Below are 24,593 nucleotides of genomic sequence, written 5' to 3'. Positions count from 1 at the left end.
CTGATCTGAATCTATTTGGTAGTACCCGGATTAAGCTTAGTTTGATCAGATATGATCTTAATTGGCATAGATATGTGGTGACGTACGTTGGCTGGATGAGCTGAAAACAGAATATCAAAACAAATTTCAGTGAACTCATTTGTTTCATGGAATTTTATATTTCATGCTGTAACATACCCTAACATTGTGTCACATTCTCAGTGACTTTCCATACAGGAAAATGAAAAAGGATCTGCAGCCCACACATTCCTTTGTTTTAAGTCTTGTGCTCTAATGAACTCTCCAACATGCTCTTGTACTTTCCCTGACAGCTCTCAGAAAAGGCTGGGTGCATCCTGGGATTGCGGAATAAAGCTTGTAGACTTATTCAAAAGGCAGCAGCTCCACTTCAAAGCTCAAACACATACAAAGGGATTCCCAGTGAGGAGAGAGACATCACACATCAACACCTCTGGGGAGTCTCTTCTCAAGCTTTGCACATTAACGTCAAATTCAAATGGCTTTTCCTGTCTGCTTGGATGGAGTTATAATAAGAAGTTATCTATCGTCATTAAAAAAAGTTTCCGTTTGTGCATTTAGGAAAAAATGTCAAAGGAGTGTGTGACAAATGACAAATGAATGGGGATTTATAATGGGAGCACAGCGCAAAGAAGATATCTGACAAAAACACAACAATAAACAGGATTTTATTGGGAGGTTTTATTTCTGAATAGAGACTGAAAACAACCCAGATTTTCGTTCAATATGTTGTATCCAGAAGCAAATGCAATCACGACACTAAAGGAATCCCAGTTCAGCCCAAAAAGAATTCCAGCTAGAGTTGCATTCGTCTTGTGATCAGATCCTATTTGGATTTCTTACACAGGTGAAAAGAAAATAAGACCCAAGAATTATTTTTCTTAAAAATTATACAATACTCCAGTTGTTTTGAGACATTTCACTAATAAAAATATGATCAAAAGATGCCCATCTGAGAATTGTGCAAAAATCTATTATCGTAAAGTACAGTTTATATCTATTATAGATCTAGAAATGTATCATTCACATCCCAATCACTGTAAACATGTTAAGACGCTCACAGTCGATTCATTTGGGATGATCAAGCTAAAATTACACCGTCTAGTTCAGCTTCATTATCTTTTTTTTAATGTACAATTTTATAAATTGAGCATTGTTTTTAATCTAACCAGCATGAAGGCAACAACACAGCCCTGGATTCACTCTGCAGCAGCAAAACCCACTCCGTTCACTTGGATCCCAAAGCTGTAGTGATTAAAGTAGCAGCCTATTAAAAACACGCCATGTTGCCATGAATGAACAAAAAAGAAAGATCCAGAATGTCAAAAGACTTAAATTATGTCAGTAGGACCAAACATGTCACCCTGTTTCCCAAAGCTGAAACCAACACCATGCATCCTCAAACAATCTCAACAGGCAAATTACAACAAAACAGTATAATCATTTAACCCCATGACCCTACTTAGTGTTTTGGAAATGAAAAGCGAATGGCACAGAAGACATGAATCCAAAGGAGGAAGACAAAATATCTCATCCAAAGCAACAAAAGCAGGAATATGGCAACGGATTCAGAGTCACAGTGATTATACACGAGGAGGGAAACTGAGGTACGTTTGATTGAGGAACATAATCAGAGAACGAGCAGAAAGAGTTATTTGTCATTAGACAGTGAAGAATCTAATAACTAAATTTTCAAAAAACAAAACAGGAAAACACACCCCAGTGATGTGTTTCCATGACTGAAAGTGTCTTTGGAATTTTGGAGGATAGAGGTCTTTGGGGTCACACACTGGGAGTCAGTTTCGGTGTGTGTGTGTGGAAGTGTTTGCATGGAGGCGGTTACGGCTGTGGAGAACGAGCCGTAAGGGAGTGGGAGCAGCGTCTTTGGGACAGCGTGGTTCAGTTTCCAGTGTAGAGATCCACGGTGCTGGAACTCAGGCCCCGGCTCTCCCGGAAGTTACCGCTGCCCGGAGTCTTGCAGAGACGGAGAGAGGAAGAGTTCAGATTTAGAAGGAAAGATGAAGGTAGGGAGGTGTGGAAGACCTGAGGTGTATTGAAGTGTTCCCTCTCACCTGGAATGAGTCATCACTGCTCTTGTTCAGGTAATTCAAGGAGGCAGCTCGCTTCATGCTGTTAAATGGCAAATATGAAGAAGAACATATGAACTGAATCCTTATGGAACCCATTCTGCAGTCATCCATCATGCATCATTCCCTAGCAGGACAACCATTTGCTGTAAGTATCAAAAACCCATCATTCTGTGAGAACGTACTTGGTGCTGCGAGGCTCAAGCGGCCCGTTGCCCTGCAGCTTCTTCACCAGCAGCTCACTGCTTCGACGCAAAACGTCTCTCAGCTTCCCCAGAGAGCCGCTGCGATAGAGCGCCCCGCTGCCGTCCTGCAGACACACACTCATCAGTCAACCATGCATTCAGCACTGCACCTCTGGAGGAAAACACTTATTTTCTGTCTTTAACACTTCTATTGATTATGTTGAGTGAATTTTCAGTATGTGGAGTTAAATGAGGGTAATAGGATTCACACACAGATTTACACTGTAGAAGTGCTTTCTTTTCTCCCGAATTCTGTACAACTATGTGTTATTTCTGTGTATTTCAGTCCTTTTCTGGGTGACCAACTTGTATACAAACAGTGAATACACGAAGTGCTGAACTGAAATAATGTCTAAAATATTGTAGGGACAATATTTGATTGAATGAAGACACTAATGAATATTTAGTTTGCATTGTTTTTAACATAAATCTTCACCATAACACATCGAAGGGGACAAACTCCATCGATTTGCATGTTCTTATTATCATAAAGGAATCTATTTTGAAAATATTGCGCAAGTACAAATGTTAAAAAACAAAACGATCCACTTCTACTCTTGCTGCAGCACAGTTGTGCACACTGAGCAAGGACAGGCCATTGCAGGTACAGATTGGTCAGCCCACTCACTAGCCTTACACTTTCTGGGCGTGTCTAAAAAAGGTAAATTCAACTGTGTTACATGTTGAAGTAAAGGGTAGTTAGAGACTTATTGAATTTTTAACATATTGTGTCCCTTGATGGACTTCGAACATGACATCAGGTGTGCAGGTTCAGCCAGCAGTGTTGACAGTATGATTATTCTTCGACATCTGGAACTTCACTAACAAACCCCACATTATCTGCACTGCTCCCCAGCTCATACACAGTGTGTTACACAGATGTATCCATCCACCCACTCTTACATTAGATTCCACTATCTGCCACATACCCAGATAGTCTAGGTTAGTTGGTGTACTACACAGTATTTAATGTGTATAGTACTTTAATCTGGCTTGGAGTTACATAACGCAACACTGTTTTATAACCAGCAGGGGGCACTGTAGGCGTGTTTGAAGACATTTTGAGGCAAGCTGATGATTTTTTTCTCATTCGATACAGACAAAAGACAGAAATCACAAATGAAAAACTTTATTTGAGAATACCAACAAGTGTTGATGCAATTATCATCACAATGCAGAATGGTAAATATGATGCAGTCCTACGTACTATGATAGTGCTTATAGTGACCTTACCATTTATGTTCTTGCACTTTAAACTGAAGTCACACTATATATGTCAACAACAGACATTTTAATAAATAATCAGCATTCCACTAACACAACAATATCTTCATAATTATGTGATGAACATTGTCAATTCTTAAGCTCAGAGTTGCGTTAGAAGCGTAATCATTGGAAGGAATGGAGAGTAGCAGACTAAAAGCCATATAGTGAATGCAAATCTATGAATACAGCCTACGACTACACTTCCAAGATGTTAATTTACATTCAGTTAGTTGAACATCTGAAATAACGTTTGATCTGTGAGGAAACACTCGCACTGTACTTTTGGCGTCGGGAGAGAAACAAAAAAGACGATGATTCACCAAAGTGACAATCGAAACCGTGTCAAGATAGGAAAACGCACTCCGTTTAAGCTTTGTGTTCAATATACAGTATTCATAGCCAGCAGAACGTACACAAATACACACTAACACTACTGTGGAATCCAGGACTTCCGGTAAACTGGGAGACGAGCTCGTCCTATTCTACTCCGACACACACGTCCGAGGCGTTTTCTGGCCGTTTAAAGAGTCTGTGACGCCGAGATCTCTTGTGCTAGATGCTTCGGGTTCATCTCTACGTCCCTTTAGTCAAAGCGAGCTAACCCTGTGTTTCATACCGAGAACGCTGAAGCGAGAGAGAGAGAGAGTGACAGAGAGAGAGCGCGCGAGCGATTGGGATAAATTACCATGGCAACAGCGGCTCGCTTTGATCGATCAAATTTAGTTACCAGCGTCCAAGCAACAGCTACGGCATAGTTGTAATATTAGTGCCTTGATGTTCCGCCACAACGTAACACAATCACAAGAAAAAACAGGTACTTAAAAATGTAAACAAAGAAAAATCATACAAAATTATAATAGGAAATATATTTATAAAAACGGAAAAAGGCAACGCTCCCTTTTCGGCCACACGAGTAACGACAAATGTACTTAATTGTGTTTAGCAGGTTTAGCTTTCAGTACCGTTTGATTTCAGGCGTTAGCATACGTCCCCCCCAAAAAAACTAATGAATTAACTATAAAGACACATAACTGTTCTCCTGTAAAAACGGCACGACGCAAACACAGGCACCAGACAGGAAGCTCTGAGGTCATCTACGTCAAACGTTCACTTGATCCAGAAATAGACAGCCGGGCGCTCGGGGCAACGGGTCCAGAGCGACCGTGGAAAGAACCAGTAACTTACAGTCATTAGGCGCCGGACTGGGGTTTGGAGTGACTAAGCAAAAGGGTGCAGCCAAAGGGGACACCGACTCAGCGCGATGCTTGCATTTTAGATTACATGTCCAGCTTGACTTCCCTCCCCACCCCCCCATTCGAGCCTGATAAGATTGAGCGAATAATAGATGGAGAAATTACAAATGCGTGTTGCAGAGAGAGAGAGCAAGAGAGAGACAAAACGTGTGCCAGCGACTGCCTCAGAAAGCGTACACGCAATAACACTTAAGTGATGTTACTGAGCCGTGAAGAGAGAGGAAGGATGTCCGACAGGGTGGGCGCAGGGTTAGTGAGAGAGAGAGAAAAGAAGGACAGAGAGAGGGAGGACAAACGGGGAAACAGGGACAGAGCAGAGAGTAGAAGACCAAAAGTCCCAGCGGTTGTCAGCTGAACGAGGGGGGACAGAGGTGACAGCCAGGAGAGGGGCTTTCTGAGTCTCTGCCGGGGGTCACCGGGGAATGGTAGAGGAGTTGTTCATTTGTTGGGACAGAGAAGGCCAAAGGGAACGACAGCACACACATCCTTTTGCTAGTGTGTGTGGAGGGGGAAGGAGAAGAAGGATGGAGGAATAATCTCGATGGCTTAGGCCTGATAAGAGAGAAAGAGAGAAACAGACAACAAAAAAGAAGAAGACAAAAACGGCACACATCATAAGATTACAAAACTCTGGGTTGGAAGGTCCTGCGCTACACACCTACACACACACATCTATACGCGACCTCTGACCTGCCCTCCCCAAGCTCTACGTTAACACTTGCAGCATGGGGTCGACACACAGTTTAAGTCCCTGTATACCTTACTGCTGTGTGAGGACTGTGGGTGCTGAGCCAATAACACACAGGTCAGTAATGCAGTAGGTCAGTGTTTTTCAGGCGTCACTGTGACTCAGCTGTTTTTATTTCCTCCCCCCCCCCGATTCTCCGGGTGCCACAAAGGCTCAGGCTTGGCTGCACCCAGCAAGTGACGGTGCACTGCAGACCAGGGGCATCTGCAGGCGTCAGCACTGCACGCCGCCTTACACACACACACATTTACTGATTGAACTGATGGCAGGAGGAGCAAAACAGCTGAGAATATTTCTGTCTACGGCATCTTGATTACTCCTCCTGATGCGCATAAACCTGAATGAACCTAAGAAGGATCAAGTCCCCTGAAGGCAAAATAAGGATCTAACAAATCTAGGCGATCCCTGTATTCTATTAAACATACATTGATTAATTGATTGATGATTAATGAAATGGTAATCAAGCCTATTACGTTAACATGTACCAACCCATCTAATCGTAATAGAATAAGAGAAAAAAAGAGAGAGGGGGAGAGAGTACAATCCACTATGTGAGGACAGGAAATTTGACTGAAAAGCTGATTGGTTGTCATGGCAGGAGTAATCAATGAGAAGTGTGTTAGTGACGCACGGAAGAGGAAATACGCAAATGATGATGACCCCTGGCAGGAGTCATCATGCAAACCAGCAGGCGACAGCGAAAAGCAAAACGCAGCCACATCCAAACCAAATCATGCATTGAAAAAAATAAAAACAGGCACATCAATCATTAACCCACAAAATGTGCTGACAAACGGGCGCCACAGTGTGCTGCTGTCATCTCCTCATGGTTACAGTAAAACTGAGCAAATGAGCTACTGCAAAGTGAGGCTTAAATGAATCCCTTCTAGATTATTTAAAGCAAAGCAGTGGACAATTATTCAGACGTCGTCAGTAAGCGTTATTTTTGGAGACACTGGCTGTGTCTCAGCGGCACGTCAGAGCTGCTGAGAGCAATGATGAGACACGTTCAAGCATATCTATAGGTAAGTTGTAGTGCAGATGGACTTAATTATGACGCAACATATTGGATGATATATATATATATTTTAGCCTCTCAGATGTAGGATAGTGGCAGCTATTTCTTTATGCAGCTATGAAAATGAGTGGATGGATTATATTTTAGTAGACAAACTAACTTTTCAGACCTTCTGGCAGTGTTAGTTAGATTTTTACTGCTGTGGACTTTATGAGGACAATGAAGAGTGAGCTAGCACACACCCAGCAATCACCTGCATGCCATTAAAAAAACAACACAGGAGCATTCTTCTGCTGGAGTGACCTCTAACATGGTTTTCAGTAGCCGTGTTATGCACAAGGAAATGTGTGTATCCGTTCAGCATTCACACCACAAACAGAAAACACACGCCACACCTTATACTGAGTGTTATGGACAGATCATAGCAGACATCAGGTTAAAGGACACCATACCGTGTTTTCGTACCATGGGAAAACACAATGAACGCAAAAGGGTCCATTAGCGTGCGTGTTAAAGTGTGAGCCTGGCAGGCTAGCAGCACTACATGCATGTTTGCACTCAGCTGGTGCAGTGGAGGGTGAAGGGTGTGGGTGCGATAGTGAGGAGAGGAGAGGAGAGGAGAGGAGAGGAGAGGAGAGGAGAGGAGAGGCACAGGCTCAGACAAGGCAACTCTGCTGGTCCAGTCGTGTCCTCTGGCCTACTTAAAGCTCACCACAGGGCTTTTCCCCATCTGGACAAATCTCTTATTTAAAACCATGGAGTGCTGCTGGATATGTGAACTTCCAGTGGGTTTGATAGTGAGGAGAGGGGTGACAGTCCAATCAAGAAAACACTGAAGTCACAGAAATTGTTTGTTTGACTGAAGGATGACATGTGTGGACAAGATTTATATTTGAGTCCTACGGAAACAAAATGGAAACCAGAGTGCCAGAGAATGAGCTTGTGCCTTCTTGTTACCGCCCCGCTCGTGCAAAAGCATTACCAGCAAAACAACCAATTCAAACAACACAACACGAGGACTTTCGTTCACAAGCAACGCACAACAAAATGTAAATGCAGCTGGTGTTCGAAAAAACAACAGGTCAGCATGCCAAGACACTCAATCAGCATTATTATGGTTTCTCCCAAAAAGGGAATTCAAGTTCATTCTAATGGGAAGGACAAGGCACATGTGCAGAGAGTTGATGGACTGGTACAGATGTTTAAACGCAACCATATCAAGAATCCACGGATTCTGCAACTTGCACTTTCTTTTTGTAAGCAAAATTTCATTGTTTTTTTTGTATAACACTGTATATCAGAGAGATGAATAATTTGTGTTTTGTGTGGGTTTTATGCCCCTGAGCTGGCTGAGACAGGATGATCTCACAATTTAAAGAACCAGAGCAGAGCCATGATTCAGTCAACGTGTTATCTTCTTTTTAAATATAAAACCCTGCTTCTGTGCTTTAAATGTTAAAGAAAGACCTCCTCAGTGTTCAATTGCAGAATCAAACCACTTAATGATACAGTGCAGTGCCGAACAGTTTGGCTGAACATTTCGAGGCCGAGATGTGAGGGCGCTCTGTACCAGTCCGCAACCTCGGCGACATCACTGATGCCGCCTTGTCTTTCCACTGAGGCCACTGGCCTCGGTGACTCAGCTGTAGTGGATTTGTACTCACCCCGTTCCACTCCACGCCCATACTCACTTCCTCGCCTGCCTCGGAGCCACTCTCATACTTAACGCTGGCCAGGCTGTCCCTGCTCCTCCGCCTGTCGCCGTCAGTGTCCTTCAGGATCTCCACCACGCGGGTCTGGTGGATTGGGTCGATGCCCTGATGGGAGTTGCACACAGACACATAAACACAGTCATCAACTGAGCCAGACATGTAGTTGGTGTGGGTGAGAGGGCACAACTACATGGAGTTATTCATATTTGGTCCCTGTCTCTTTTACTGTAATGTACTTGCAGTTTTGTCACATTGGCATCATTCAGCCTGTTTACATGCACATTAAAGCTTTGATTACACTCCGATTAGGTCAAAAAGTACTTGTCACATTCACCTTAATTAGACTCTGCAAATCTGCAAAAACCACAGTGTGTTTATTCAGTGAATTCCTTCAGTGAACTCGGATTTCTTGGCTTAATTCACGTTAGAGTTAAAATGGGAGTATAACATGCAACGTACTGACAGAGACACATTGGAAATGGAAGTGATGTTAGGGGAGGGAGGTGGAAGCTCTAGTGGGGCTAGAGTTAGAGACAAACCACTTACTGTGTTGCTCTGGATCCATAGAAAGGCAGAGAGGGGAGAGAAAATACAATAAGATTTACTGTCCTAACATGAGGAACATACTATATCTGATTATCCATCTGCGTGCACCAATGTTCATATTCATCCTGGAAGTGAAGACTGACCTGCTTGCGAGACCTCATGGCGCATTCCTCAAGGGTTTCAGCAGCCTCCAGCTTGCCCTGGCGACGGTACAGAGCCCCCAGGTTCCTCAGGGTGGTGTTCACTGTTGGGCTGAGACAAAACAGAGGGCACACTGTTATTTATCCAAAGATCAGACACGACACAGCCTCAGTCTGAGCACTGGGAGCCAAAGGGACATACTCAAACATTAAAATATAAAAATGTATAAGAAACTCACAGGCATTTTGGTTTATTTTGTTAGAAAATTAAGAATATGATACAGAAAAATAAATGCCATTTCTATGTCGCTTTGGATTAAAGCGTCTCCTCAAATGAGTAAATATAAAGCACATTTAGTCGAAGTCATAGCCAAGGATGGAGGAGCCCTAAGCTCCCGAGGCCACACAACAAGGAAAGGAGAGGCAAGAAAGGAGAGGCAAGAAACTTCAAACAGATTTGCATTGGAAGTTCCAGACGCAGTCGGCCCTGGTCCAGAGAGTGTGTGTCAGCACAGGCAGCGTCACGAGCAGCGTGCCGGTGCCAGTAAATACGGAGGCTTAAGTGCCACAGACAAGAGCGGGCGTTTATGACGATGTGTCTTCAAGAGATGGAGAAGTTTGGCGAGTCAGGCTGCCCTGAAGTCTGGGGTCACTCACTCAGTGAAAGAAACAGATGAATTCGAGCAGAAGAACAGCTGCTCAGAAGAAGAGAAGGAACATAAATCCAAGAAGAGGAAGAACAAAAAGCAGGCAAGTTGGAGTCTGATTCTGATGAAGATATTAAGAAGACAAAGGCATAGACAAAAGATGTGAATGAGGTTATACAGGTGGAGAAGACCTGTATGGATGAGAACCTGATGGCCACGAGGCTGCGCTCACACATACAGTATGACTCAGGACACCAGACCTTTGGACTTTGGTCATATTCTGCTGCCAGGTGAAGGTGTTGAAAGTACATGAAAGTGAAAGATAGATCTGACCGGGGACAAGATTGCAAACTTTAAGAAGGCCGGCGACGTGATGAGCGGCAGCAGACATCGAATCATGGAGGCCGTGCATCTATGAAAGGAAAACCAGATCTGCAGTGCAGATGAAGAGAGCTCTGTCATCCTTCAACCAGGAAAAGAGAAGGAAGCGAGGGAGCACAATCAAGTCCAGCTTCAGGACAACGGTGGACAGGAAAATCAGAGTGAAGGAGGAGAAGTAAAGACTGCAGCTCTGCGGGGGACTTTCACTGGTTGAATGTAACGCAGCTCTGTATTTTCTGTACATGTTGCATTATTAATTCCACAACATAAAGAGGTACAAAGCGTTTTATATGTTTATCATTTCCAATTCATTTTGCCTGTCGGTGTTGGAATTTAACACACAGGCCAAAGCCTCCTTAAAAGGTTAACAGCGGAGTTACGTTAACCCCTTTAAGCATAAATGCATTACCAAAATGAAAAGACAGACAAGTGTTAAATATATTTGTTTAATTTAAGTATAATAAAGAATGTTATTACCAAGGGACGCATTTAGTGTCACCTGGAACTAAACACTTTCAGTTGCCTTTATTTATGAGTGAGAAGTAAAAGCACGTTTGTCAGGCTCTGCCTCACCTGTTGACTTTGCAGGCCTTGTACCAGCCTCCGTACTCTCCGTAGGGAGTGTTGTCTCTGTGTTTGCCCTGGAAGTAAATAATAGAGAGGAAGAAGAAAAGTTTGTGAAGGGGAAGGGGGGTTAAAACTGGATTAGCAGCATTTCTGCCATGTTTACATATCATTAGCAAATGCACTGGGGCTTATAGTGTTTGTAAAAAAAAGGCTTGTTTTTCAAAACTTTCTAGTAGAAGAAGGGAAATGAACTAGTCCGTCTCTGGTTCATGACATTGCAATATTTCTCTTGTATTTTAGCTGAATGGTTCTGCGTTATAAAGCTCCTCACCTTGCTCATCTCCTCTCTCTCCTCTGCATGCATCCAGATGGGCTTATTTTCACCTGCAGACACAGACAGTACAGGTGCTCTGTATGTGTATTACAAGACTGAAAAAGGGCTAAACTGGGAACTGAGATGAACGGAACATGCAACATAATACCAAACATTTGAAGATTGGCTTTAGTTTGTTGATTTCACCTATTAGAGACCATGTTTTACATTACTACTATCCATCTGGCTAATGATTAACTAATGAACTAAACTCATATCAGACACCTCTGGATGAAAGATTACCCACTAGAGATTATGACCTAACAATTTAGGAATACAGACACAAGAAGGGTGCATGTTTTCCATAATATTTGTTTCAACTTTTATTCATCCATATACATTTTTGCCATTTCCTCCACATCTTGAATAACAATGAGTACAGATTTTACAGAAAACAAACTTATGCAGCAATATGAATATGTGCAAGCTGTGTTTTCTGAAGAGGAAATATATATCTTAAAGAGACAATTAAAGTAGTGTATATAAGTATCAACACAGGAACCCCCAAGAGATTGAAGCAAACAAAACATGAACTAAAATAAATTCAAATAAAAAAAGATACTTAGTGTTTCTACCATTTGACTTGTACAAACAAAACATTATCCTTCACTGGGACACACAATTATGCTGCTTAAAGCTTCTCCCAAACCATGACCATATAATAAAATATCAAAAATATTGTAAAGGTAACTGAAACATTAAAGAAAACAGGAGACACATTTTTAAAGGCTTCTGGTTTTGCTCTGTAAGCTTGAGGAAAGTGCATTGTACCAAGACTTGTTTACATATTCTAGTGTAGCCAAACTGATCTCTATAGGAAACCCACAAAGCAACATTGCTTTAACTAAAAGATGCAAAAAGAGTTTATTTCTTCAAAAGGATTGCAAAAAAAAACAACCTTGGAGTACCCTGAATGAATGTTTAGCCGTCTGTCCATCATTGAGTAAATGCTGTTGTAAGAACAGAGGACTACAAGGACGGAAAGACAATGTAAATGCATTTAATCTGCATATCAGAAGTGCCTGATTAAAGGCAGGTTCAACATGTGATGAATTCACAAGGTCTGAATCTGACTACAACTCTGCCAGGCATGTCCATGTTTGGTCGTGTGTGGTGAGGTGTGAAAGTTAGCTTGATCTTCTTCCTCAAGCTCAGACTAAATCACTTTCTCCTTTCCGTCACTGTTCATGCTCCGTGGAGCATGAACAGTGAATTTACAGTGAATTCCTAACAACCCCTCTCCTATCCGAAACAGGAAGTTTGCGTTGTTTTCAATGTTTATAAGATTAATCATGTTGGAATTCAAAAGACAAAGACACCAGCCCCTTACTGCCCATTGATTGAGAGCTTTTCTTCAAACGTAGGCATCCAAAAAAGGTGTAAATACATTTAGCACTTGTCTTGAGTCAGACTGGCTGTGTCGGATTAAGCATACAACAGCATTAAGCTAAGTATACCAACACGTCATAGAGCTTTTCTGTGAATGCATCTTCTGTACACAGCACGTCACCTGAACAGCGATTTACTAACTAACACGTGCTTCCGTGTCATCTACGAGGCCTTACCATCAACGGATCCAAACTCTTTCTCGTGGGCACGAGTCAGAATCTCTTTGTACAGAATCTCTGCCTCCTTGTATTTCCCCTGTTTAAGAAAGCAGGATGCCTATAGAGGAGAGAGAGAGAGAAGAAAACAACATTTTAGTGCAGTATCAAAAGGGCTGATTGAATTTCAATGTGGCCCGCCGAGAGAGCGGGGTCAGTTCATCCGCGTATTTCTCCTGTGCGCTGCGGCACAAGAGAAATGATGCAGGACTACAGAGCCTCCATTATTGTCTCTATCCAGCCAATCATTAGCAAGACCGGACAGGAGCAGGAGGCTGTAGACTGCGGAGACTGTGTGCAGCGTCGCTGAATAATGAATGAAAACTAAATCAGTATTTCTACTTCAATGGGTTTCAATGAGCAAGAATGACATATATTGCAAGAGTACAATAATGTGACAATGTGTCAATGTGAGAAGCAGCAACTAAATAAAAAAACAAGTCTGTGTTGAATAAAACCATATCTTTTATGATGCCTGCCACATTGAATACCATGAGCTGAATAAAATAAAGTTTGAACAGACATTTGAAGGTGAAGCTTTGCAGGCAGCAGATGCAGTTCAAATGCACAACACCCCTGCAGAGACCAAGCAAAGCTGCCAGGAACAAACAAGTCATTCTGCTCCCAGTATATGTTTGCTATGTTTTGTGTTTACTTTAGTACATTCACATGATCAATAAGAACCAAATTGTCAAAATGAAACGGTTCATATAGGAAATTGAGGAGGTTTCGAGGTTCACGTTTCGGGAAAAAAAACGAGGACAATTTTAAAGCTGACATGGTGCCAAGTTATCTCTCACCAGGTTGTTCTTAGTTTTGGCCACGTTGGGATCATCTGGGCCCAGCCTGCGCTCGTAGATCTCCAGGGCACGGCAGTAATAGTACTCCACCTCTTCGTACTTGCCCTGGTTTTGACACAGCAGAGCCAGGTTGTTCAGCTGTTTGGCCACGTCCGGGTGTTCTTTGCCCAGGACCTGATGGAAACACGATGAAATGTTAGAAATTCATAACATCACAGCATCAGGTGCTTCACTTCCCCTGGCTTCTCCCTCTCCACCTCCACCCCCTCAGGTTTTCCACAGGCACCATGTCAGTCTATTGAAGGCTGTCAGGAGATCTAATAAAAGGCTGACGGGATCAATAGATGTGCACAGTACGTTCCTTTCAGAGAAAGAAACCCATTGGTCTGACTTAACTGTTGCCAGTTGCCATCCTTTTTCAGCAGCCTTCTCAATTAAACACTGTAAATCCCCTTAGACAAGAACGGCCCCCAGCAGGGAGTTCATAGACAAATTAAGAAAATAATTTGCTCTTTTCCCTTTTATAGTAACTGGGGTAACAGTAGCTCCCACAGACATTTTGAGGATAGCGTCACCGTTAAATACTTTTATTAGCTAATTGGCCTCTGGTGTAACACTGAGAATGAGGCTGATACAGGACGTTTGCGGACAGTTCTCTTGGTGCAATCCAGGGACGTGTCCTACCGTTTCTCTGATCTCCAGAGCTCTCTTACACAGAGGCTCGGCCTCCTTGTACTTCCCCCTCTTTCCATACAGCACAGCCAAGTTGTTCAGTGTTGCGGCAACCTGGATACCACATACAAAGAGAAAAGCAAACTAATGAATACTTAGAAGAGTCTCCAGAAATGCGTTAAGATAAGTAAGTATTCTGCATTACTCTATTGCATTTGTAGGTTCAGGTGTCATAAAGGGTATTTGCCAAACCCCTGAGAGCTGCACAGACTAGCTACAAAATTTAATTGCCTCCTCCAGACTGGTCTTATGGTACCACAGGGTAAAACTGTTCACAGTCCAACTCCTAAAATAAAACTGTATCTTCAGTTTTCCTTGCTTAATGGTGTTCTCAAATTGCAAGAATTGTGTGATTTACTAGATGTTTGAGCAGGTATTGATCAGCTGTGAATCATCGCCTTTATTCAAGGGGGCGTGCGCACACACACACAAAGAAAATCAATTTCCAGTAGAGGAAAAAAAATCAATTGAAAGTCACATAGTGCGACAGCAAATATAGTCGAGTGTGTGTTTATTGCTTTTTGGTTGGCAGAGCTACTGATATGATATCTAAAGAATAATTTGTTCCATCTACAAACGTCTGCATGAACATATGGCTGCCAAGAGTGGCCTCTTACAGCAGGATGGTCTTTCCCCAAGGTCTTCTCCCGAATGGACAGAGCGTCGTTAAGGAGATGGGCAGCCTCTTTGTATTTGTTCTGATCCCTGCACAAACAGACAGAACGTTTACACGGGTGTTGCAAAGAAAACAATACAGTACAGCTAGAAAGTGAAATTAACAGAAGCTTTGTGGCTAGAAAAAAAAAGGGACTGTTCTGACCTGTAGACCAGGGCTAGGATGTTGAGCATGGTGGCCACATCAGGGTGGTCGTGCCCTGAGGTCTTCTCCAGGTCCTCCAAAGCCTGCTTGCACAGGGGGACAGCCACCTCATATCGGCCCTGGGAGGCATATTGGATCACCAAGTTGTGGAGGGTCCTCAGACGGGCCGGAATCTCATAGCCGCCCTGCTGAGCTGCTGCCACGGCCGCACTGTTGTGTTGGTGCTGCACTGTGTGGAGGAGAGGCCACCGGCAGAGGTCAAAGGTTAGCATTGATCCTTAACGGATACGACCCTGGCCTGATTATATCTCTGATGACTTTTACGTGCAGAAAACACAGTGGTTTCTAAGATTAATTTCATTATGGTGACATAATTAAATTGAATTATACAATTAAAGAGTTTATAGGCATGACAAAACATTAGCTCTCCCAATGTTCTGTTCACTCGAGGGATGTGACATCACAGCATCCTGCCTATATTATTTTACCATCATACCAAACAAGGTTTAATTTTGTTTAAAATAGTGAAGCCGAATCCATATCAATGCAGCTTCGGGTGATTTGCTTTGCGGTTTTGCGAAAATAGTCCAATTTTTTCATCACTTGTGTTTCCATGTGTACAATTCCTGCATTTATCATTACAATAAGCCATTTCCGATTAGATGTGCTCAACAGCGTGGCGCTTACTTCCTGGGCTGTGCTCCTCATCATCGTTGGGGAAAAGGTCATCCAGAGAGTCCTTGGGTGTTTCTTTATCCTTCTCCTCCTGCTGGGAGAGAGTGAAGCAAAGCTATAGGTCAGAACCCTAGGCGATATTTAGGAAAACATCAGCTTTGTACATGTAGAGACACACAGAAATTATGCACAACCACATTAAATAATTTTGTCTAGCTATAATAGCAGCTTAAGCATGATATATATATGAATGACGACATGAATATGGGGATTCGATTCTGATTGAAATGAAACATGACACTTGACGCAAACCCATCAGCTGGTAAGTGTAGTTATATTATAAAATTTAAAACAACTGGAAGTATGACACCTTTTCGTCCTTCAGATTATTTCAGCTTGATAAAATATAAATGATTTTAGGGTAAACTGGGCTCATCCATACTTATCACAAGATATTATAAATGAGGGGGCCTCTTAAAAGATGAAAATACTTCAATGCAGCAACCTATGATCCCTCAGACTCTGGATAGGCCCCAGCTGAGTTAGACAGTGCATATTGACTATTGCCACCTATGTTTGAGACAAAGGATACGGTCAGAATGTGGACAAATTCATCCCCATCAACAGATCAATGAGGGTCTGAGCAGAATCCTTCCTGGAAGAGCGTACTCATCATTGCACTTTGCCAGCACATACTACAGCTATGTTTATCTTCCAGTATGGATTCTCTCACCACATTGCTTTCCTCTAATATACTTAAGATTGCAACCCAAAACAGATTTGCCCTCACCCAATAAGATTACTTTGAATTCAAGTCTGTGTGGAAATGCAGATAAAATGCTAAGGAATAAGAATAAGATATATGAAGTAATCAAAATGGGGCATTCACGACTGAGTGTATTGGGAAATTACTTCCTTTATCAAACATTATCTTGAGAATTTCTGGGGGGGTTTTGCAGCTGAATCTCACACCAACACGTCTATTTGCTACTTGGTAATAGTCTGTAATCTCAACAATAAAGTTAAAGTGACATCCCAGTTCTGCAAACGGAAGAGGTTTGATTTATTCATTCCCAAATCTGACTATATAACAGAACATGTTTCAGATGGTACTCACAGTGGGTGACACATCCTCATCGTATTTCTTGAGCTGGTTCATGAACTCTAGGTGCTTCTTCTCCTCCTCGAGCTGGGCCACATTCTGCTCGCTCTTTTGTAGCTTCTGCTGGGTGTTTGCCAGCTCGTCACGGAGCCACTGGTTTTCCTGGCACAGCCTCCTCACCTGGGCACGCAGCTTCTGCTTCTCTGACTCCACCGCGTTCAAGTGGTTGGACAGAGCCATCATGACCTGGGACAGAGAGAGCATTACAGAGTTTCAGCGAGGACAAACTCTTATCGGAATCACTCCTAAGTAGCAAAGCAAGACAGCATCCAACTGCGGATGACTGCCAATGAATCATGATCCTCATACAAGCTCAGTATAGAATGAGGAAGCTCTTGAAAACCAGAGCAGCCTAACCAATCTAAGTCAGAAGACAAGATCCCACAGCTGAGTGGAGGGATATAACACTGTCAGTGGTTTTATATCAGGATATTCCAGAATGAACTGTCAGAAAGCACCTTCTTACTTATGAAGTGGCTGCAGATTGTATTGATCGCTCATGTAACACTCATTTGACCTATCTCTTGTGATTTTACTATATATACACCTTGACACAGTGGCCAAAAATTGAAAAGGATTACCTATCTGACACCTTCTGGAAAATAAGATATTAACAGAATTTGTCACTGTCAACTGTCAGAAAGAAGAAGTGCAGAAATAATAAATGATTGATCAATCTTCAATCTATTATTTCTGTGAACAGATGACTATTTACAATAACAACAAGGCAATAAAACAAACAGGACAAGCACACTTCTGAGGGACACAATTTGATCAAATTTATGCTGATGTCAGTCTATGAATCTTAATGACCCAGAACCTTTGTTTTTACGTGAGGAAATACTTGAGACTAAAATGGTATTCAGCCAATACTAGCTTATCCAAATGCTGATGCATGGGTGCATTTCAAGGCCTGTGTCCTTTAAGTCATCTTACCTGTGCTTCGCCCAGCCCCAGTTCAATCATCTCCACTGACTTGCGGAGCAGGTTGGACTTCTCATGCACCAGATTGGCCTCCTCATCCTTCTTTAGGCACTTGATGGTCTCCAACAGGCTATGGAGGATAGAATTGTGCTCGTTCTTCAGAGCCTCCAAACCCTGGATCACCAGCTTAGTGTTGGAGATGATCTCTTCCTGAGAGAGCTTCTCAAGCTTCTCTTCCCTTGGGTACACCATGGTGGACATCTTCCAGGTAGCTCAGGGAAACCTGTAAAAATAAACCATCATAATTAGCAAAAGCATGGGAAACCGTTGGGGAAAAAAATAACAAATGGCTACAGCAGGAGCTGTCACATCAAAGGTTGACAGTCTTCAGAAGCAGAATCAAGCTGTGCTTGTTAATCATTGTGATTCATGAGACAGAACCTGAGAGGAGAGGATGTGACTGGCGAAAGCAGCGCTGTCACAACAAGTCTTCTGTTTGTTTTGCTTGTTGCATTTAACAGCGTTGAATTTAAAATGATCCATCACATGGTAAACCACCCAAGACATTCTGTGCCAGAAAGAGCCGCTCTCTGTGGGTGTGTCAGTAATCACTAATAAGATTCCACCATGATCCCTCAGTAACATGACAGCCAGATAAGAGGAAGTGCATTCAGGTTAGGCATCATTACAACAATGGTTATAGACTCAAATTGAATGAGCGACATAGGTCACTATGTGCTCAACTGCACGCCGAGACAAATTCAATACACACAGTCCTATAAAAATGCCCCAAGCAAGTCTGAGTCTATTCCTCAGCCGCCTATGTGGGATGAACAGTAATGTGCACTGTAACGACATGCATAGAATGTCTGCTTTATGCTTAGCTGAGGGCCATAGGGACACATTATTCTGGGGGACAGCCGGGGGGGGGGTTGGCACATAATAAGGCTACAGATGCTGCAGAGAGGAAGCATTTAGGTGCCGGTGCTTCATCCAAACAGAGTCCTAGCTCTGTTTGTCTTAGTCTTAGTAATACAGCTGAGCAACTGGTCCGTACATATAAAAACCTCAATAAAAATCTGTTCTAGCCAGACATGTTGAAGCTCTACAGCAAGAGTTCTATTTTTCCTTAAACGGTCTGGAGACATGAGTCACTGTGCCACGTTGCTGTTGGCTACATCATGCAAATGTTAGTCAAAGCATCATGTCGTTCATCTAACTGGTGTCCAGGAACTCAGAACGGGGCGGTCAGCTACTGCATTCTGTGTTTTGGCACTAGGGTGGGTAAGGGGCTGTGGATGAGGGGGTTGGTGCCAGCTGAGACGGCCATCTGCCCAGAGAAGAGCCTATATTAACAGTGAGCCACGCCCTGCTTTCCTATATGCATATATGAGCAAATGTCTGTTCTCATAAAAGAAGCAGTATTGGGATAAATCACAATGAAAAGCCTGAAACGAGTCTGAATACGTTCCTGCACTAGCACTGGCAAAAACGCCCAAAGCAGGTTTCCACTGTCCACTAATAGCACCCCTCCCATGACGTAAAGCATGTTACAGCATGTAATCAAAGCTAAGCTGTGTCTGGACTTTGCTATTCTTCGTGCTTGTTTATTTCTTGTTGGGTTGTAGGCGTGCACCCGGTTTACTGTGGTCATCTGATGGCCAACGTGATGTCAATCAGGCAGCGGAGATTAACTCAAGATGACTTGGTGTGACTGTGCACCATAAACTGAAGGCTCTGGGGTGAGCAACAGTGCTATAATAAAAAGTGTAAGAGAACATTCCAAGAAATCTGCATAGCATTCTGAGTAAATGACTTTCTACAAAAAACAGCAGGAGTAAGTAGATTCAGCCAGGCAGAGTGTAACTGTGTGATGGGAAGAATAATCAAATAATCAATCTAGCTGTAACCTGCACTTTATTAAACAACTTCATCATTTTTGGATATATGTACATCTAGTTGAGAGTCTAGAAAAACTGTGTCCAGGGTGAATTTGGTAGCAGTGATGTATAGCTTTTGCATTTCTGTGAACAAATCAATCGCTGCAGAAATAACACATCCCTGAAGGTAAACCAGCACTAAATCCAAAATCCATCAAAAATTCAGGGTTTAACAGGGACACAGTATATTTGATATGACGAAAAAGAGCTCTGAGGCTTTGTGTCAGCAGTTGTGAACTTGCATAACAGCGTTATCGTTGACGGAAGTCAGCAAACAAGAAGTAACATACTTAAAATAAACCAGATGGAACACAACAACACGCCACATGTCCTGGAGGATACTGACAACAAACAAGATCCTTTTTTCAATTCCGCTGTCACAAATAAGTCAGTTAAGCCTCTCTCTCACTTCCTGTACAAAATTTGGAATCAAACAACATGTAATTACAATAATATTCCATAAACCGGGACATAAGGATCATAAGGAGCTTAAACTGTTTACATACTAGCCTTGATTTACAGCAAAGCCTGAAGTGAGGACATTTGTGTTCCTCAGAATACTAATTGATATTCTGCAGGTCCTTAAAGTGGTACGATAAGGCACAGTGGCTCTATTAACCTATTTCCTATATTAAATCTCTACTTCATTCAGGCAAATGACAGCATCACATGTGGATATAAACAATTCAACGATCCAAGTGACGTCACAATACGCAGCAGCAAACGTTCGCCGGATTTGTGCTTTGGTCCAAATTCCTTCACAATAAGCTGCAGGTGTGACCAGGATCAAGTACAGGCAGTCCTAACTACAGGCCCAGCAATCAGACTAGCAACTACAAAGGTAAACAAGTCAAGAAGAAAAGATACTGTTGTATAAATGAAGACTGCAGGCGTTTAACATACCATGTAAAAAGCATGGAGATGGTGCACAACCCATCTTCATGCCTCTCGTTTGTACTTGGCAACAGATGGAGCATTTGACAACATATTTTTACGTGGACAGGGAATGTTTTGTTAAAATAGGCACAAAATGGAGCATATTGCTTTAGTGCTTATGTCATCTATCATTCACGTTGGACCACAAAACTAACCTCAGTTTCAGTCGCAGATCACAGCCTCACAGTTTCATGCGGAGGGAATCTGCTGCTCTCCAGCAATATTGCTACACACACCGGCCGACTGCATCATTCAAATGGCTTGGCTAACCCGAGAGACTGTCCTCGTAATGGAGCAGAAAGCCTTCAGCGAGGAAACAAGGCAAATGGAATGGACAGCGATGTGTGTATGATAAGTGCCGGTGTTGGAGGGGATAGAGAGGAAAATGTAGGCTGCAGGATGAGGATGGTGACCTTCGCACTGCACCTACAAAGCAACCGTCGGCTCAAGGCTCATCGCCCCCTGATAGAGGGAGGAGAGCAGGGTAACAGGCCGGATGGGGGATGGAGCAGCTCTGATCTAGACTGTCCTTCTCTATACTGATCAGACACAAAGGAATAGTTTTAATCAGACACAAAGGAATAGACTCAGCCACACCACTTAAAGAGGAGTTTCCACGTGTTGCCAAGGCTGAGGGCACAAAACATTCTACAAGGTCAAACCCCAGAGACAGGTGCTATATTTGAAGCAAACATCCTCAATTCAGCTCCAAGCACGAAAGGCCTCAGTCATTCTAATGCACATCTCAAAGAAAATGTGGCGTAGCAACCGCTGACAAAATTGCACAAACATGGGCGCTCATAAAACATTAATAATGCAACAATCTGAAACAATGTGACTACTCATGCAAAGGTGATGCCAACATGTTTTGAGAGATGCTGATGGGGTGCCTGAATTCACCACTGGCTCGTCTCTCATAACATGATTAAGTGAGAAAACACTACATTTGATTTGACTGAGACACTAAGGAAAAGCTGAGGGTAACTGTCACAGGCAATAAGACAGCTGTGATTTATGGGCCTTCAGAGAAAATCCACCCACAGATGCTGGCTACTCATTTCACACTCATTTCAATCTCTATGGTTCCACCAGGAAGTGAGGTTTATGCTCAAACTGGATGACTCGTTTTACAGGGTATGCAAAGGTCATAATATTGCAGCAATCAACCCTAAACATAGCACCTCTATCCCAGAAACCGACGCAAAAGTCAAGAGAGAAGAGAACAACATTGGAACACGCCTCTTTGCCTTCACCCTGCAGCCTGCCAGAGCTTCAATCCTCATTAGTTTCCATCTCTGGACTGGCCTCCATCTTTGCATTCTATCACATCTCCCTTGGGTTGACGCCACAATTGCTCAATCACTCGTTTCTCCTCCATCCCACCATCACCGAGTGTGCTCTCTCAGGCTGATTGTGCTCTTCCAGACCGAGCGCCAAATAAATGAGATCAGCAAAATCGCCCGGCAATGAAAATGACAGGGCTGGATACTGACTGTATCCAAGAGCAATCACACTAGATTAGAAGGAAATTGTGTTTATAAAGAGTGAATGGTGAAGAAGCAACTTTTATATGCAACTCCTAAGGCTTCCATTCAGATTTAAGTCTATTTAAACCTAAATGGAATTCAATTTAACTCTAACATTTGTCTTACTTAATCTAACATGAATAATCATTAATGAATAGGAACGCGTACCCATCGAGAGAGGGTGTGGTAAAGGCACATTTTAATCTTTGACTTTATCATTTACTCATCATGATCATCAGCGTGATCATTTACATATTTTCTAGATTTTACATCATTGTAGCTCTTTGGGTTTATGGACTGTTGTGATGTAGGTTTGTACCACCAACATTTTGTCTAGGAAATATACATCCATGCATCAGTGAGTCCGTCAACAAGCCTCAGTGACCTCTGTGCTACAATCTCCCAAGAGAGGCTTTTCTTGTCGACATGATGAAGTCTAACACCTCAAGATAATTCCATATTCCTCCCTTTTTCCTGCACACACAGCAGCGCCCGTTTCAACCCTGTGCCTGTAGCAAACACAAAGGGACGCGGAGCATCCAGGAGGGTGTGGCAGGACATGGGACAAGACAACCGGGAGGGAAGAGCCACTGTCACTGTCAACCAACGTCCATCATTCCACTGAAACCAGCTGCTAGAAAGGTTGTTTTCCACTTGCAGCTGCTTTGAATACAACAACTAAAACAGCAAGGAGATACTAAGTCAAGCACTTAACTAACTTAGAAGGACATCTTATCGAAAATAAGAACTCTGTTGCTATGGCATTGCTCTCAGATGTTGAGAATATAACCTGTGATCTAACATGAGTTCGTTATGAGGTTTTCGCGTCATCTCACTGCGGTACGATGATCTGCCTTCCTCTATCATACTAAAAATCCAGCAATAACCTATGTCTTTCTTTTTATCTTCCATTCTGCATATTTCCTGTTATATTTTCAGGAATAAAATGTAACAATAGGTCAAACTAACATCGAGAATCGCAGTGAAATCCGCGTTCTTTCTGCTTTTTGCCTACCCGTCAGCGATTAGCAAGAGACGGCTAAGCTGCTAGCATCACCACTCCCTATTATCGGAGAGCTTCCCTCGCTCAAAGCGCTACGCAGATATGTTTCCTCAACACATCACCTTGTACGGACGCTTCTTAAATACACTGTCATATAACGTCTTGAAAATATAAAATGTGTGTAAATATATCGATAACTTACCGAGAGCTACGACTGACGGCTAGCTCAGCCCCTTTAAATCCAAAATGTCTCCAGCACCGCACGATTCTCCCGACAGTCTTTGCGGCACCGAGTTGAACTGACGTCATGTTTTGTTTTCGACGGAGAAAGCGTCTCCTGAAAAAAAAAAAAAAAACACAATATACCCCATATTTAAAACATGGATGCAACTTTTCATTAATAGCTCGCATGAACTCGTTTATTTTGTCTATCCATTTCATTCGTTTATTCAAATCCTCGTTTTGCTTCATTTATTTCTGAATTTGAATTTTATTTTGAAGTTTTGTTTCCTATGTATCGATTCAAATGACTCCCCTCTATTTTAGACTGACTATTAAAATTCTACTTATAACAGGTACAGGTATTGCGGTGACAATGTGAATTTCCCCTTATGTGGTCAACAAAGCCTTTACCGTGTCTGTCTGTCTGTGTTATCTAAATGTTGAGGTTCATTTGGATACTGTGTTTGTATGACCCAGTCTCGCACTCTTTTAATTTGTATATTTCGATATACTTACCTTATAAAATTGCCTATAAAAACAAACACATGTATCTAGTTTTTAAGTTCCTCTGTTATCATCATTCACTTGTTTTCCCACTTTGACACACCTGGTCGTTCAAGGAGAGATAATCTGCTCTCTAATCTCTAATCTAATGGTCCATCTAGTAAAGTTTCTTAAATTTTCCTCTTTGAATTGAATATGTTGGGCTCTTGTTGGATAGTTTTGGGTTGGGTCGGAACCATAGCTTTTGTGGGCTTGTAAAGCCCTTTGAGACATTGTATGCGCTATTGGGCTATGCAGATAAAATGAATTTGATTTGAACATTACTGACATCTAGTGGCCAATATCTGAACAATAAAATATACTTGGTTTTAAATTTCCACATTCACACGATGTAGTTCTGTGCAGTCCATCTCCATGATCTCCCTACATTTTATAACTGGTCAACACAAAAATATTCAATGAAATATATTTAAAATGTACATGTTCTTTTTAAAACACTCAACAGTGGGTATTTCAGAAGAATTAAACTATAGACTTTGCAGGCCAGACAGAGTGACACACCGTATGAATAATAACAAGTCATAATAATAATAATAATAATAATAATAATAATAATAATAATAATAATAATAATAATAATAATAATAATAATAATAATCCATTCTATCTATTGCAGAATAGATAGAATGTATATGCAGAATACATTCTAATGCAGAATACTCATGTATATATTGCAGTAATATC

General features: G+C 42.2%; 1 protein-coding gene and 1 pseudogene across 5 annotated transcripts; one reads left to right on the top strand and one right to left on the bottom strand.

The window, feature by feature from the left end:
• Positions 1-697: 697 nt before the first annotated feature.
• Positions 698-23,411, bottom strand: klc1b (kinesin light chain 1b). 5 transcript variants are annotated; one of them, XM_076162506.1, is made up of 16 exons: positions 23,326-23,411; positions 17,731-18,001; positions 16,750-16,980; positions 15,645-15,726; positions 14,958-15,186; positions 14,755-14,842; positions 14,090-14,191; positions 13,406-13,579; positions 12,567-12,666; positions 10,960-11,012; positions 10,635-10,702; positions 9,037-9,145; positions 8,300-8,452; positions 2,291-2,415; positions 2,091-2,148; positions 698-1,992 (listed from the first exon to the last, which is right to left on the bottom strand). In XM_076162506.1, exons 2-16 carry the CDS (start codon positions 17,977-17,979, stop codon positions 1,918-1,920), a joined length of 1,896 nt encoding a protein of 631 aa, XP_076018621.1. In that variant the 5' UTR covers positions 17,980-18,001; positions 23,326-23,411; the 3' UTR covers positions 698-1,917. The 5 variants fall into 5 exon arrangements, with proteins under 5 accessions (XP_076018621.1, XP_076018638.1, XP_076018630.1 ...); XM_076162523.1 differs by having other exon boundaries at positions 8,327-8,452; XM_076162515.1 differs by having other exon boundaries at positions 15,645-15,723.
• Positions 9,367-10,240, top strand: LOC143012564 (uncharacterized; annotated as a pseudogene).
• Positions 23,412-24,593: the final 1,182 nt, after the last annotated feature.

The sequence above is a fragment of the Genypterus blacodes genome, unplaced genomic scaffold (genome assembly GCF_046128005.1).
Source record: "Genypterus blacodes isolate CSIRO-AG114 ecotype Tasmania unplaced genomic scaffold, CSIRO-AGI_Gbla_v1 ptg000012l_1, whole genome shotgun sequence".
In the NCBI taxonomy this organism is placed as follows: Eukaryota; Metazoa; Chordata; class Actinopteri; order Ophidiiformes; family Ophidiidae; genus Genypterus; species Genypterus blacodes.
The sequence above is the reverse complement of the archived record's forward strand: the minus strand, read 5'-3'. Positions and strand labels throughout refer to the sequence as shown.